General features: G+C 46.7%; 2 protein-coding genes across 6 annotated transcripts; one reads left to right on the top strand and one right to left on the bottom strand.

Moving 5' to 3' along the window:
- Positions 1 to 114: 114 nt before the first annotated feature.
- CGAS (cyclic GMP-AMP synthase) lies at positions 115 to 5,592 on the bottom strand. The gene is made up of 5 exons (XM_030447946.1): positions 4,784 to 5,592; positions 4,109 to 4,331; positions 3,136 to 3,381; positions 1,587 to 1,689; positions 115 to 489 (listed from the first exon to the last, which is right to left on the bottom strand). Exons 1-5 carry the CDS (start codon positions 5,327 to 5,329, stop codon positions 147 to 149), a joined length of 1,461 nt encoding a protein of 486 aa, XP_030303806.1. The 5' UTR covers positions 5,330 to 5,592; the 3' UTR covers positions 115 to 146.
- A 312-nt stretch (positions 5,593 to 5,904) lies between these two features.
- MTO1 (mitochondrial tRNA translation optimization 1) lies at positions 5,905 to 13,722 on the top strand. 5 transcript variants are annotated; one of them, XM_030447893.1, is made up of 12 exons: positions 5,905 to 6,084; positions 6,312 to 6,511; positions 7,301 to 7,418; positions 8,023 to 8,312; positions 9,518 to 9,630; positions 9,770 to 9,960; positions 10,222 to 10,352; positions 10,823 to 11,027; positions 11,127 to 11,298; positions 11,980 to 12,098; positions 12,573 to 12,730; positions 12,911 to 13,722. In XM_030447893.1, the coding sequence occupies exons 2-12, from the start codon at positions 6,317 to 6,319 to the stop codon at positions 13,136 to 13,138; spliced, it is 1,920 nt and encodes a 639-aa protein (XP_030303753.1). In that variant the 5' UTR covers positions 5,905 to 6,084; positions 6,312 to 6,316; the 3' UTR covers positions 13,139 to 13,722. The 5 variants fall into 5 exon arrangements, with proteins under 5 accessions (XP_030303753.1, XP_030303757.1, XP_030303755.1 ...); XM_030447895.1 differs by lacking the exon at positions 5,905 to 6,084 and having other exon boundaries at positions 6,430 to 6,511; positions 7,332 to 7,418; XM_030447894.1 differs by lacking the exon at positions 5,905 to 6,084 and having other exon boundaries at positions 6,447 to 6,511; positions 7,283 to 7,418.
- The last annotated feature ends 349 nt before the right edge of the window (positions 13,723 to 14,071 follow it).

The raw sequence follows: 14,071 nt of genomic DNA, 5'->3' as shown, positions 1-14,071 counted from the left end.
GAAAAATACAATTTTCTGTTAGTGTTCTTGATTTTCTTATTTGTAGTACCAGACTACAAAAGTACTCCGAAGAGTAACTTAAGGTGCAGAACTTGCAGTTGTAATCCTGTAAATCTATATGGTGAGAGTCACTGTAAACAGTGCATTTAACACCTCTCCTGAAATACTGGGAATCCATTGTTCAATTGGAAGTTTATTTGTCTTGAAAGGAAATCGCTGCTCGCTTTATCTTCCACGCTGAGCAAATTGTATTGGGGAATAAAAAAGTGTGGCAGATGAGACTTTTGCAGGCAATCCAGAAAATATCCCAGGTATTTCTGAAAGCAGTGATCCAGGTCTCCCGAGCACCAGTCTGTGTCATTTGGCCACGTGACACAGGAGTGGAAAAAAGCAGTTTTGACATGAAATGAACAGATTTTTTCCAGTTCCTTTGGATATTTCATTTTAAGTCGCTCTAGGAGATACTTCAGAAGCTTAAGGCAACCTTTCCTGTTAAATAAGTAAGAATGTAGTAAGCACTTTCTACATAGTCTGTACTAAATATATATTTTAGATATTTAAATATACATTATTTGTGAAAGCAAGGAAATGTTCTGACTCTAACACAGTAATATTCTTCATGAAATTTTGAAGAAAATCTAAAATAAGTGCAGCAGCAGGCTAGATAATCCTTGAATTTACAGCATAGGAATTCAGATTCTAGCATTGGAGGATTTCTACTTTAAACAACATTTTTTTTGCATGCACTACTTCCACTGGCAGCCACAGCAACACAGAAATCTGAAGTGGGGGTCAGCAGTGTGCTTACACTGTACAGTGTCCCAGCTGCAGATCCTTCCCGCGTAACATGAACTTGGGAGCACTGCTTAAGATGAAAGCTGCCCTTCTGGCCTGGAGTTACCCTGAAGGGAATGGCACTGCCTTCTGTGGGCACACCACAAGGGAAAGAGATACATACAGTTTAATACTCTGCTAGGTAGAGGCATACAATTTCTGATAATACTCATAAAGCAAAGATGTTATTATGTATTCATTCTCTTGTGACTTTCTTAATTCAGTACAAGAGGTAGTTAAGTAAACTAACAAGTTGGTTTGCCATGAAGGAGACTCTGTACCTCATGCAGTTTTTGTTCTCTTTGAAGAGCTGTGGAAGACACTGGAGTGAAAAATCAGATTTCTTCATCCTGACCCCATCCAGCAGTTCTTTTCTCAACACTGTTTTAGAAATTGCCTTGATACAAAGTGTAACTTTTCTCTTAAAGCTCAGAAAGCTGAGTCATCAGACTTTTAAGATGGTTCTTCTAAGCAGGACTGAGTTTGGGAAAGATTATTTAACAATCACATCTTTTTGCTTTCTAAGGCAAGTCTGGAGTGTAATTTGTTTCCACCTCTCAACCTCTGAGTAAATGCAAGGCAGATGTTCAGTAAGGACATGCAATGTTGTACAATGATGCCTAAAAGCCTTATTCTTGCTCCCTATTATGAATAATTAGCCTTAGATCATATTCTTAGATTCTAAGACTAGACAGTGCTAGCCTGGGTCACACAAGCTTCAAGTTAGTAATATAGTCATGTGAAATACCAACCTACAACACTTTGGTCCATCAGATTCACAACATGTCTTTGAGTTGCCGTGGTTGTTCATCATGGCCTTCTCGATATGAGAGAAAGAGAGTCTCCAGGTGTTTCCTGAAGTTGAGTACAAGATTGTTAAATTGTTACAGAGCAGTAAGTACCAATGTCTGTAACTAGAAAAAGACACACTTTATGAGTGACTTAATCTTCAATATTGGCAGTTTCTGTGGACTTAAAAAAACAAAACAAAAAAAACCCCACAAACAAAAAGGTGACAGTTAATTCCTCCTTAATTCCCCCAGCTGCTCCACCCAAAGACAATAAGAATGTTATTACCATAGAATCACAGAATGGTTTGGGTTAGAAGGGACCCTAAAGGTCATCTAGGTCAGCTCAATCAGGTTGATCATCCATCCCAGCCTTGAACACTTCCAGGCAGGAGGCATCCACAGCTTCTCTGGGCAACCTGTTCCAATGTTTCACAAGTCTCACACTAAAGAATTTCTTGCTAATCTAAATCTGCCCTTTTCCAGGGCATAGTTAACTGGGTGGTTTAACTATATTCTTAGGGATTATATGATTTACTTTAAAATTAATTCTGAACTTCACTGCATTTGTTGAACATGATTTGGGAAATTACACTATTCATAGAAATCTACCTTCAGAATTTTTGATCTGTATTAGCCTTACTGTGTTATCATTCTGATTTTTAACCAATGGTGAATATTTTTTAATTTCAGTTTCTCTGTGACTTTGTCTCAGGTAAGGCAGCTATTCTGAAGTATTTGTTTTTCTTCTCATGTTTCTGTAAACAATGATGAACATAGTTCAACCATGCTTTTAAAACACCAGCAATCATTTTTGTCTTCCTTGCATAAGTTAAGACTTGTCTGCCCAGTAGAGCAGTAATCATTTCTTTAGTGTTAAGATGGGCATGCTAATTTAAAAAATAGAATAAAATAACAGATTGCCTGAACTCTTTGCTAATATAATTGGTTCTCATAATGAAATGAAAAGTTGGGATGTTTCTCCAAGCTAGGATAGGCTTGGTATGATAGTGATCTGGAGGAAAAAATGTAGCTATACTTGAATTCAATGAGAAATAATGTATCTATCTTGCTAGAGAATTACAGTTTACTTATGCAGAAATAGGTAACTTTTGTATACAGTCCCACCTACAAGTGGGTTCCCTGCCTTTTTTTTAGATCTCTTTTTTTCATAAAGCAAAGTAGTGGATGTTGCTGTTAAGTACAGCACAGGCACATGAGAGGCCCATATCAGTGTGTAACTCAGTAGATTTAGTGTCATACTCTTAGGAATAGTTAGTATATAGCCTGACAGAGCAGTTTTGTCCTGAGATTTCAGTACAGGAAAGCAGTGTCAAAAATCTGATGTTTTAAAGAGTAGTTTTGATTGTCCTTGATGTAGGTATATCCAGGATAAAGGTCTGTACCTCAAAAGCAGAACAGAGTCTGGATACCCTTTTTATAGCACTTGTAAGTGATCAAGTTGTAGGGAAGATATTTCATAACTTAGACGTATTGTCTGTATTTGAAGTACCTCTTAGAACCTTTTCTTTTTTGTTTTGTTTGGCTACTAGATAGAGTGGTTCATTTCTGAACTTTGTTCTGACTTTTCTTCCCAGCCACTGTTCAATTTTGAGGCCATCCTGTGTGCTGGGTGGCCAGCTTTGCTGAACTTTCAAAGCCAAGATGATGTCCACTGATATTTCTGCTGGAGGATTTTTGATCAGAAGAGTTATTGCAGGGCTTCCAGCCTTTTTCCTTTTCACAGTTACTTCCACATCTAGATACAAAGAAGAAAAATATTTTTATACATTTATGTATTACAAGAATTCTTTATGAAGAACATTAAAGGTTTTTACTTATGCTGAATTTATAATCAATCAAAAGAAATACCTGGGTTCAGTCACTGGCTTTTTATTTTACAGAATATAGATTTTAAGTAAAACATTAAGGCAGTCTGCGGAAGAGTTCAGTGAAATAAGAAACACTCTTCTTCAGCTCCTGTGTTTGCTTGATTTTATGTCTACAGAATCAGAAATACAGTAATATTTTCCAGAGGACTGCTTTGCTGTTGAAAACAGACAAGAGATTTGGCAACAATGTTCCTGAATGTTTTGGTGAAAGATATGGTTCCTATATAGATCACTGCCTTCTGCAACAGTTCAGAAAATGGCTCTTTGTATATGGCAGATAGATTTAAAATACATATGCTGTGTGGGAAGTATCAAGCCTCTGACAGAACCCTTAGTATTTCCTTATGGAAAGAGGATTGCTTAGTGGAGCAGTGGGTTTTTCAAATAGTATGAGCAGTTCTGAGGCATTTGTGGTGATCCTTGAGCAAATTTGAGATACTGGAGACAGGAGGGGTTGCAGTAACAGCTACAATGCCACTAAGAGACAGTTGACTGGGGAGGAAAAACATTGTTTAATTAGCAAGAGGGCAATGCATTTATAAAATGTAACTGGATTTTTAGCAGATAGGTGAAGCTTGTTTTCTCAGTACCTACCTTTGATGTTTTTTACTTCTCGTTTAATAATATCTCGTAGTGCTTGAATGATTTTAAAGGCTGATAATTTGCCATCTTCATCTAAAAACTTCAACAAATACTTTTCTTTTGGATTTCTTTTGAATGATGCATAATAATAGGCTCCAGTATCATCACTTGCCTCCAGCTGAAGTCTCGAGACAGGCATTACAAGCATGATGTCAAACTCATCTGGTTCAGATATCTGCAAAGTACAACAATAAAACAGTCAATGTGCAACTTAGGTTTTATTATTTTAAGGCTTTTACACCAGTTGTGGTTTTACCTACAGCTGCCTCGGTGTACTTTTCCTGTCTGGTGTTAAATACAAGGCCACAGAAACAAGCTCATGTTACACGATCGAAGTGCATTTGAGTGGAGAAGCAATTTCCTGGTAGCAGCTCATTTCCCAGCTTTCCAACTTACTGAGGCTTTTAAGATTCTTAAGCTGTTCCAAGTAATGCATAACTCACGTACTCATACTGTTGCACGCAGAAATCGGTTGCAAGAAAAAATGCACCTGCCCCGCCCTCGCCGCCCTGCAGTCACCCGCCTGCGCTGGGGCACCTGCCGGATCCGCCCTGGTCCCCGGGATGCGTCCCGCCCACTGGAATCCTCCGGCTGGCTCGGCAGGAGGGCAGCTCCCCCCTCACCCACCTTGACGCGCTCGTAGTAGCTGCCGGCGCCTAGGATGTCGATGGAGCTGAAGCTGCAGTTCGTGCTCCGGATGGCCTGGATCAGATGCGAGACGACTTGGTTCACTAGCCCCGACGCCTCGGACACGTCCTGGCGGCCCAGGGTGAGCCGCGACAGCACCTCCCGGAGCCTCAGGCCGCCCGCTGCTGCTGGGGGGGGGCGGCGGGTGGACACGGGAGCCGCGACCGCCCCGTCAGGCAACGTCGTTCGTTTCCGCGTCGCCGGCGTTCTAGCAGCTGCTGCCCTGCTCCGAGAAGCCGACGGCGCCTCCTCGCCGCACGGTGCCGGTTCCGCCGGCAGGCTCCGAACGATGGAGGCTGGCCGAGCCGGGCGGCCACGTCGGGCGACGGATCCGTCCCTCTGCGGCGCCTTGGTGGTCGCGGCGCCGCCCCGGCCGCGGCCCCGCGAAGAGCTGCGGGCTGCTCCCCTCGCCGCCCCCCGGCCCCGCGGGGCGGCGGGCCGCGATCCCCGCCTGCCCCGCTCCTTTCTGCCGCCGGCGCCGTTCATGGCCTCCGCTGCCTCTCCGCCCTCTCAGGTCGGCGAGCGGGGTCCCGCAGGAGGGGGATTTCCGCCCCTCGCCTCAAGCAAGTTCCTCTTCCAGGCGCAGCGCTTCAGTCGAGGAAACGAAACGCTTGCCGGCTGCGGGTCCGAGCCGCCCGCGCTCCCATCTACCGAACGTCTCTGCCTCCCTCTGCCCGACAGCCCGGGAGCGGGAAATCTCCGAACGCGTCCAGTGGGCCGGGCCGGGCCATCCCATCCCGGGGCGGGGCCGCACGTCTCCATCCAATCTCCTGGGAGCGTTTTCCCGCCCCGGCGAGGCCTCACCTGCCGGTGAACCCGGCACTCGCCCCTAGCGGAGCTGCGGGCCAGCCCCTGGGCAGCAGGCACCGCCCTCTGGTCCCGCTCCTCACCAAGAGAGGCGGGGAACGTCAGGCTCCGCCGCTGCCGCCCCCCAAGAGCAAACGGCTCCGCCTCTCCCGCCCTTGAGCAGGCGAACCCGGCAGCGTTCCCGCCTCCAGTTTCCGCCGCCCGGGCCGTCGCTGCCGCCATGTTGCTCCGCAGTCGCTGGCGCCGCCTGGCGCTGCCCTGTGCGCCGTGCTCGGGGCACCGCCGGGCGGGCAGCGAGGCCGGGGCGGCGGCGGCGGGCCCGCGCTACGAGGTGGTGGTAATCGGTGGCGGCCATGCGGGGACTGAGGCTGCCGCCGCCGCCGCTCGCGGCGGGGCGCGCACGCTGCTGCTCACGCACAAGATCGGCACCATCGGTACCGCGGGGGGGGGGGCGGAGCGGGGCCGGGCTTGACAGCGGGCGGAGCGGGGCAGGTACCGCGGGGTGCCGGTACGGCCTCCCGCTGCCGGCCGGTCCGGGCTCGGCCCGTTTCCCGCGGGCGCTTCGGGCCTCCCCGGTGTGGGAAGCGGTGCGAAGCCGGGGAGGTTGGGGAGGCTGCGGGCAGCGGTGGTGGTAAGGGGTGTCGGTGTGTCCTGTGCCTAGGGGAGATGTCCTGCAACCCCTCCTTCGGCGGCATCGGGAAAGGGCATCTCATGCGAGAGGTGGACGCGTTGGACGGGCTGTGTGGCCGCGTCTGCGACCGCTCCGGCGTACACTACAAGGTGCTGAACCGCTGCAAGGGCCCGGCCGTGTGGGGCCTCCGCGCCCAGATCGATCGGGGTCTCTACAAGGAGAACATGCAGGTGCGGGCGGCCGGGGCCGGGGCTGGGGCCGGTCGGGCCGGCGCTGTGCAGCGGCAGGACGGTGCCCTTGCTCCGGGGCGGGGTGGAGGGTGAGGGTGGTGGTGAAGGCGGTGGGGCCGGACGGGCTCTGCCTTCCGCAGCGCCTGGGGCAGGCGGCACCTGCCTTCCCCGGCTGCGGCCCGGGAGAGGTTGGAGGGCTTCAGCCTGGGAACGGGAGTGCGAGTGGCGCTGAGATTTACCCTGTTGTTAGATCAGCAATGTGGAGGGTTATCTATACACAGGCTGGTAAAAATTGCAGCTCCTGTTAATGCAACTGACCAATTTAAAAAACACCTGTTTTACTTCCAAGGGGTTTCAGTATGTGTGTTTGTGGGTTGAAGTGTTGGAATGAATTACTTAAATATGAAGTATTAGGATCAATTACAGAGGATCTTGGTAGGGTTTTTTTTTTTCTTTATATTTTCCCTGCCAAATCGAGACACCTTTCTGTTTGGTACTTTAATGAAGTGTAAGTTGTTGGTGCTCAGCATAGTCTTAAAAATTCTCCAGCATTTTTTTGCATATCAGGCTTCATGACTAAATAGTTACTTTTGAGCTTAAACTCTTATCCATGAATGAAAGTTCTGCTTGATAGATTAGGACAATACAGTAACCAGGTGATGGCCAAGTGACTGGGTAAGAATGGACAAGGAAAGAGGGTGATAGCTGTTTGGGAATTCAGCAGGGGTTTGGCGCTGCTCATATGCCTCATAACTTACTAGATTTTTGCAGTAACTCCTTTCATAACAGAAAGAAATCCTCAACACACCACTGCTGACAGTTCATGAGGCATCTGTGGAGGATCTTGTCTTGACAGAGCCAGAACCAGATCATCCTGGGAAATGCCAAGTCACAGGAGTTGTTCTTGGTATGTGCTAGCAATTCCACGAGCTCCTGCAGTTGCTGTACACTAAGAGCAGCCTTTGGAGTAAACATTTCTGATTCATCAGAGCAGAAGCTGAATTAGATGAAAGAGGTGATTTAGCTGATAGTGTGAGTGAAACTAGGTTAGTGTGTGTAGTGCAATGAAAAGCATAGCTGGATTGACAGGATATTGGGAATTTAATTTTCTGCAGGTTAGTGACACTGAATTCCATGCTGTGTTTTGAGATTTTATTTGGTAAGTGGCCAGTGCTGCCAAAAACATTAAAGGGCAGTGGTGGCTTATTACTAGGAGACTCATGCTTCACTAGTTCTTGCTGTGACCTCTTGCTTTACTAATAAGCAAGCCTCCTAAAATAAAGGGCTGGATAGGAATTTTTCCCCGGGTGTGTTAGGGGTGACTTGCTTAGGAACAAGAAAAATATAGGAATAATTATATGCAGCTTATTGCATTTATTATTGAAATGCTGATTTGGTTAAATAACAAAAGATGGGTGAACCCTCAGTGAATGCTGCTAGTCAGAAGCACCAGCTTACCAGGGCTTTGCTGATACTAAAATACCTTAATCTCAGAAAACCTGCTGTTTCAGGGGATGGGAGCACCGTGCATGCTGGCAGTGTTATCCTGACCACTGGTACCTTTCTGAGGGGTATGGTCCTCATCGGACTGGAGGCACACCCGGCTGGACGTCTCGGGGACCAGCCAGCCATTGGGCTGGCTCAGACTCTGGAGAGACTGGGGTTTGCTGTGGGCAGGCTGAAGACTGGCACACCCCCCCGACTTGCCAAAGACACCATTGACTTCAGTGGTCTGGAGGAACGTCCAGCTGACAATCCTCCAGTGCCCTTCAGCTTCCTCAGCAAGTCCGTGTGGATAAAGGTAGGGCAGCAGACAGCAGATGCACATAGGACCGGGTGGGTAGGGGAGGAGCATTTCCAGGAATGCACAGAATCAGCCAGAGAGTTGATGGATGGGAGAGGGAGCTGGGCTGTTTTCAGGATGAGTCCTCAGAAACTCTGAGGACTTTCAATGCAAAAGGAGAAATTTTGTTCTCTTCTGAAAGCCAAGTGCCCTTTTTCTCCCACTTGTCACTTTGAGAACCAAACTTTCTTTACTTTTAGAGTCAGAATGGTGTGAAATATAGCATTGTTAGTAGTAGTCTTCATTACCTGGGTGGCTTACAAAATACTTCCAGTGTTAGACCTATATTGTAGAGATACTGGATTTAATTTACCCCAATTCTGGAATAAGATTTAAATGTTGAAATTGGAGACCATTAACAGTGTTGACTAGGCAAGAGGAAGGATGGAGTTATCCACAGACCTCAAGGGTGGCATGTTAGCAGTAACTTAGAACTAGAAGAAAATAAATTTTCCAAAGAAAATCTTGGAGAATGGATGGCATTCTTAAACAATGTCATTAAACAGCACAAAATTAAGTATCAAGCCTTAATTTGCCTCAGAGTGTGTAGGAATTGCAATAATGGATTGGGGATGAAAGTAATATTCCTTGAAGTCCTTGGTATGTGCAGAAGAGGTTTAAGGAGCTGAGATGCAACATTATTACTAGTTTGAATGTGATTTGACTGACTCTTTTTCAGGAAAATCAGTGAAGTACTTTATATGGTGGTCTCTTTTTTCCAGACCTTGAATTTTCCATGTAATTTTCTGGGTTTTGAGAAATTTCTTTTTTCTTCAATAACTTTTTAATTGGCTGTTAGCTGTAGATTCAGCGCTTAGTTCTCTTACTTCAGAGCATTGAATTCCTGTGGTTAATTTGAATACTGTGATATAATGTATTTGTTTAAAGGATATCCATCCTGAAACCAGGAGTGCACTGTGTAGAGTAGGATTTGAATCCTTGGCTTGCAAGTTCTGTTCTTGGTCTGGTTTGGGGCATGTTGCTAAAGCTTTCTGATTGCTTGTGGTCTAGCTGTACAGTGGCTATGACAGCATTAGCAGCTCTCCAGGAAATGAGAGGCAACTGTCACGGGAAAGAGCTTGGAGATCCTCAAACAGAGTTGTTCAGTCAAAGTACAGTGTTGTGACTGGATTAATTTAAAAGTGAGCTTTGGCCTCTTCCAGCCAGAAGATCAGCTGTCGTGTTACCTGACCCGCACTACCCTGAAAGCCCAGCAAATTATCCATGATAACCTCCACCTCAACAACCACGTAAGGGAGACAACGAGGGGCCCACGGTAAGTGTGTGGCATCATGCAGTGCTGTCAATGGCATGAGCTGACAATCTGTCTGAAACCTTAGGTCTCCCCTGCTTTGCTTTTGAAAAGTTACTCTTTCTCCATGTCCCGTGGTGCTTATGGCTATTTACTGCTGCAGGTACTGTCCTTCTCTTGAAGCAAAGACTCTGCGCTTCCCAAACAGACAACACCAGGTGTGGCTGGAGCCCGAAGGCTTGGAGTCCAATGTCATTTACCCTCAGGGCATGTCAATGACACTGCCACCTGAGCTCCAGGAGCAGGTGATCAAATCCACCCCAGGCTTGGAAAAAGCAAAGATGTTACAGCCAGGTGAGGGAAGTGAATAGTTCTGCATCTATTTTTCTTATTTGTTGCCGATTGATGAAAACCGTTTTTTCTTTAGAGCATAAAAAACCAAGGGAACTAGGAAACGAATTTTTTTTTTTCTTGGATGGAAGGGCTTTTCCTTCTTTGCTTTTAAACTACAAATGAAAACTGATAACCCGAGTCATCCTTCGCCACTGATTGCCTTTGTTGGTAAATAGGGACAGTCCAAATCCCTCCTATAAGATCTGTTTTGTTCTGTCCTAGGCTATGGGGTGCAATATGATTTTTTAGATCCCCGTCAGCTGACTGCTTCTCTCGAGTCTCGTCTTGTGCAGCGCCTCTTCTTTGCAGGCCAGATAAATGGCACCACAGGCTATGAAGAAGCTGCAGCTCAGGTGGGTGAATGTGATCACGTGTGCTCAGCACTCAAAGTGACATTGCCATGGCATTTGTCTTTGATACACATTCCCACTAGGCCTATCTTGTGCTACTGAGATGCTCTTGCCGTTGTTGCTCACCCCACTTCCAGACTTGCCTCGCTGTTCTTACTTCTGATATCTAGAGTTGCTGGTACTGGGATTGTGGTAACAAAAATAATTGGAAGCACCATCAGACATTTCAGCATGGAGACAGTGCAGTGGATGTAATGGAAAAAATATGGAATTGACTGTAGTCATGTCATCAGGGGCCAAGAAGCCCTTCAGGCACTTGTAGTATTGCAAGAAAGAAACTGCTCAGATTAGTAGCACAGTCTTGTTTTTTCCAGTGTGCAGTTTGACACAGGAGTCCTTGAGGGCGGGTGTGCTGATGTTTTAGCCATGGGGAGGCTGATAAATGTTTTTCATTCGCTTTCCTGTCTGCCTAGGGTGTGATTGCTGGGATCAATGCTTGCCTGCGGGTTCATGGCAAGGCCCCTTTCGTGGTCAGTCGCACGGAAGGCTACGTTGGTGTCCTGATTGATGACCTGACCACGTTGGGCACCAGCGAGCCGTACCGGATGTTCACCAGCCGCGTGGAGTTCCGCATGTCCCTCCGGCCTGACAACGCCGATGCCAGGCTCACCCACAGAGGTATTTCATTATGGTGGCTCTTGAAGCGAGTGTAGTGCCTTTGTAGCCCTGCCTACAAAGGTTGTAGACCTTTGTCTTACACGCCATCTGTCTCTGCAGGTTTTGAAGAAGCTGGGTGTGTGTCACAGCAGCGGTACGAACAGGCAGTTAAGATGAGAGCTGCTTTAGAGGATGGAATTGCAACGCTGAAATCCCTTCAGTTCAGCATATCCAAATGGTCCCAGTTAGCACCAGAAGTTCCCATCAGCAGCAGTCGAAGGTCGCCCGTGAGGTGAAGTTTAGAGCTGAAGCTTTCTGGTCTGACCTGCTCTTCAGTGTATCTGGCTGGTGGTTTCACAGTGCTTGTCCATCTTTCCTGAAGCTGTCAGTACTTCCAAGATTACAGCTTTACCACCTTCGGGGGGAAGGCACCTGGTGGTTGCCTATAGAACAAGGGCAGTGTTGTTTTTTACTGTGCCACATTTCCTGGTGCTGACATCAGATCCTATAGCAAGGCCTAGTGACTTCTTGCTCTCCTTATTTAGGGTGTCCAGTGGGTTGCAGCTTTGCTGAAAGCTCAATAAAGCAGCAAGTGATTTCAGGCTAGTGTCAGATGGTTGCTGTTCTTGTATACAAAGGCCTTTATTCCCTTACTGAGCCTTTATCTCAACTTATATTTTCTGTTGTTTTAAATCAGTAATTAAGATCTGGCTGACTCGGACTGTGTGCAAGGTTCCCCTTTATGCCCTTATCTTGTTCCTTCTATCTGACTGTTCTTTTTTCACAAAGAGCCCTCCTCAAGAGCTGACCTGCTCTTGTGTACTCTGAGAGGAGGTAGTAGGGAGGTGAACTTAACTCTGCAGTTGCTCTGGCTTAAACTAAGATCTTTACAATTTTGAGCTGGGAACAGCTGTAAATCTGCCTTATGCAAGTGATTTTTTCCCTACCATAAAAACCAACTTGTTCTCCACAGTGCCTTTGACATCCTCCAGTATGCAGAGGCCAACATGGACATTCTGGCAAGGGCTTTCCCAGAGCCCCTAGGAAAGCTTGCTCAATGGAGAGAGCTGGCAGAGAGAATGAAAATAGAAGGTAGAGTGCAAGAATTACAATCTCTTGGAGGGACCTGCATATGTTCTGTTCATTAAGGGGAGAGCCAGTCCTTTCATCCCAGTGTGTGTCACAGTACTGCTTACTGAAATGAAACACTATTATCAGAGCATGTGCCCTTTACCATAGGCCACAGTCCTATGCAAGCACTTGTGTTTTACTTTGTAAGGTGACATCAGTTATTCATGTTCACTCATAGGTTTTTCATCCCATCCTTTCCCAGGACGAGAGGGAAAAGCCAATCTGTATCCTAATTCCTGTGACAAATTAAAGGCTATGACTTCTTCCAAAGTTGACATGAATTAGGCTCTTTAGTCTGTGAGGCTGCAGGCTCCTGAGGAGCTTTTAAGCATCTTGGTGGGTTTGCTCATTCAGCTTTGAAGAATTTCTGCGAGTGACCTGTTTCACCTGAACATCCATGGCTGGTTGTTTTATTTTCTTGATCTTCCAATACAGCTGCCTATGAGTGGTGTGTAGTCAATCAACAGCAGGAAATAGAAGAAGTACGTCGTGATGAAGCCCTCCGGCTGCCAGAGGACCTGGACTACTTTGCCATTGATGCATCACTCTCAGCAGAGGTGCGGGAGAAACTCCACTCCAGTCGTCCCCAGACGGTAAGGTACTGGGCTGCAGCAAGGTTGAACAGCAATGAAAACCTTTCTGTGTCTTTCCAAGGGACACGAAGGGTGAGGAGAATCGAGGAAAGGAATATCCTCAGGGTTCTGACCTCATTTCTCACTAGCTCCAGTGTGTAGACTTGTTCTTGGTTAACTTGTTCCTGTTTCCACGCACAGATCGGTGCAGTCAGCCGCATCCCTGGGATTACACCAGCTGCTATTGTTAACCTGCTCAGATTTGTGAAAACCAACCACCAAAAGCCTAAGAAGCTAAAAGCTGTGCCTGACACTGGCAAGGATTTACCAGGAAAAATGTACTCAGAGAAAGCAACTTCCCAAAGACAGACTTCAGGAGGGCTTTCTGAAGAGGAGCCAGAGATTACTTTTGCTAAAACACCTTTGTAGAGAAGTGTAACCCTCCTACCAGTGAAAGCACCAAGGTGACCTGTGCTCACGAGCCTCTTCACAGATAAAAGCAATGCTGGCTGGATCTGTATCAGTTCTAGTTGTGTGTTGTGGCAGTGTCATCGAGTAGAACAAAGATAACAAATGTGCAAACTTCAAGTAGATGCTCAGGAATCTCAAAGGCAGTTTGTGGTTTTGCCAGTCCAAATTAAAAGACAGGGCAATTACTTTTAAAATTCCACTCATTTGGAAAACGTCAAATAGTCAAAATCTGCACTAAAGCATCTCAGAAAGGACAGTGTTTTGTTCTTCTGAAGTGAGTAGAAAGTGTTACCTTGCTGAACCCATGGCAGCAGAAGAGGATTTCAGTTGGAAAGAGTTCCATTGACTTCAGTACTTGTGTTCATAGCTGCACAGTGACTGATCACAGTCTGATGTTCTAGTGTGGTGTCAGCCAATAGGAGACACTTGGCTATGAAAATGTGTGCCACACGAGTATTTAAACTGAGGCATGTAAACACTGCATCCTGGGTTGGTTTGTTTGGGGTTTTTTTCTCCTTTAAAATAAATAAAACTTACCTTGATATTTGTTGAAGAACTTGGTCATCACTTGGGCTTCATCAGAGCCTTGGCAGTTCACTGGGTCACAATGCACAGAGGTGAGGTGGGGAGAGATTCACTACAGCACTGGTGAAGGCAGCTGGAGGGGAACTTGCTGCTTGGCCCAGGGTGCAAAGGAAGGTGCAGACAGTGTCAGTACCTACCCAGGAACCCCAGCTCCGGGCAGTGTGGTGACAGTGTGCTAGGGGCCAGTGGGTGGATGGCTTGGGGGGCCCCATGGAAGCAGCATCAGGGATTTCACAACAGCACTGGTCATGCAGCTGACAGGAATGTAAGATACATCGGAATTAAAGTACACTTTGGGCAGGCAGT

The sequence above is a fragment of the Calypte anna genome, chromosome 3 (assembly GCF_003957555.1).
Source record: "Calypte anna isolate BGI_N300 chromosome 3, bCalAnn1_v1.p, whole genome shotgun sequence".
NCBI lineage: Eukaryota > Metazoa > Chordata > Aves > Apodiformes > Trochilidae > Calypte > Calypte anna.
This window is presented reverse-complemented; position numbering and strand designations above follow the sequence as displayed.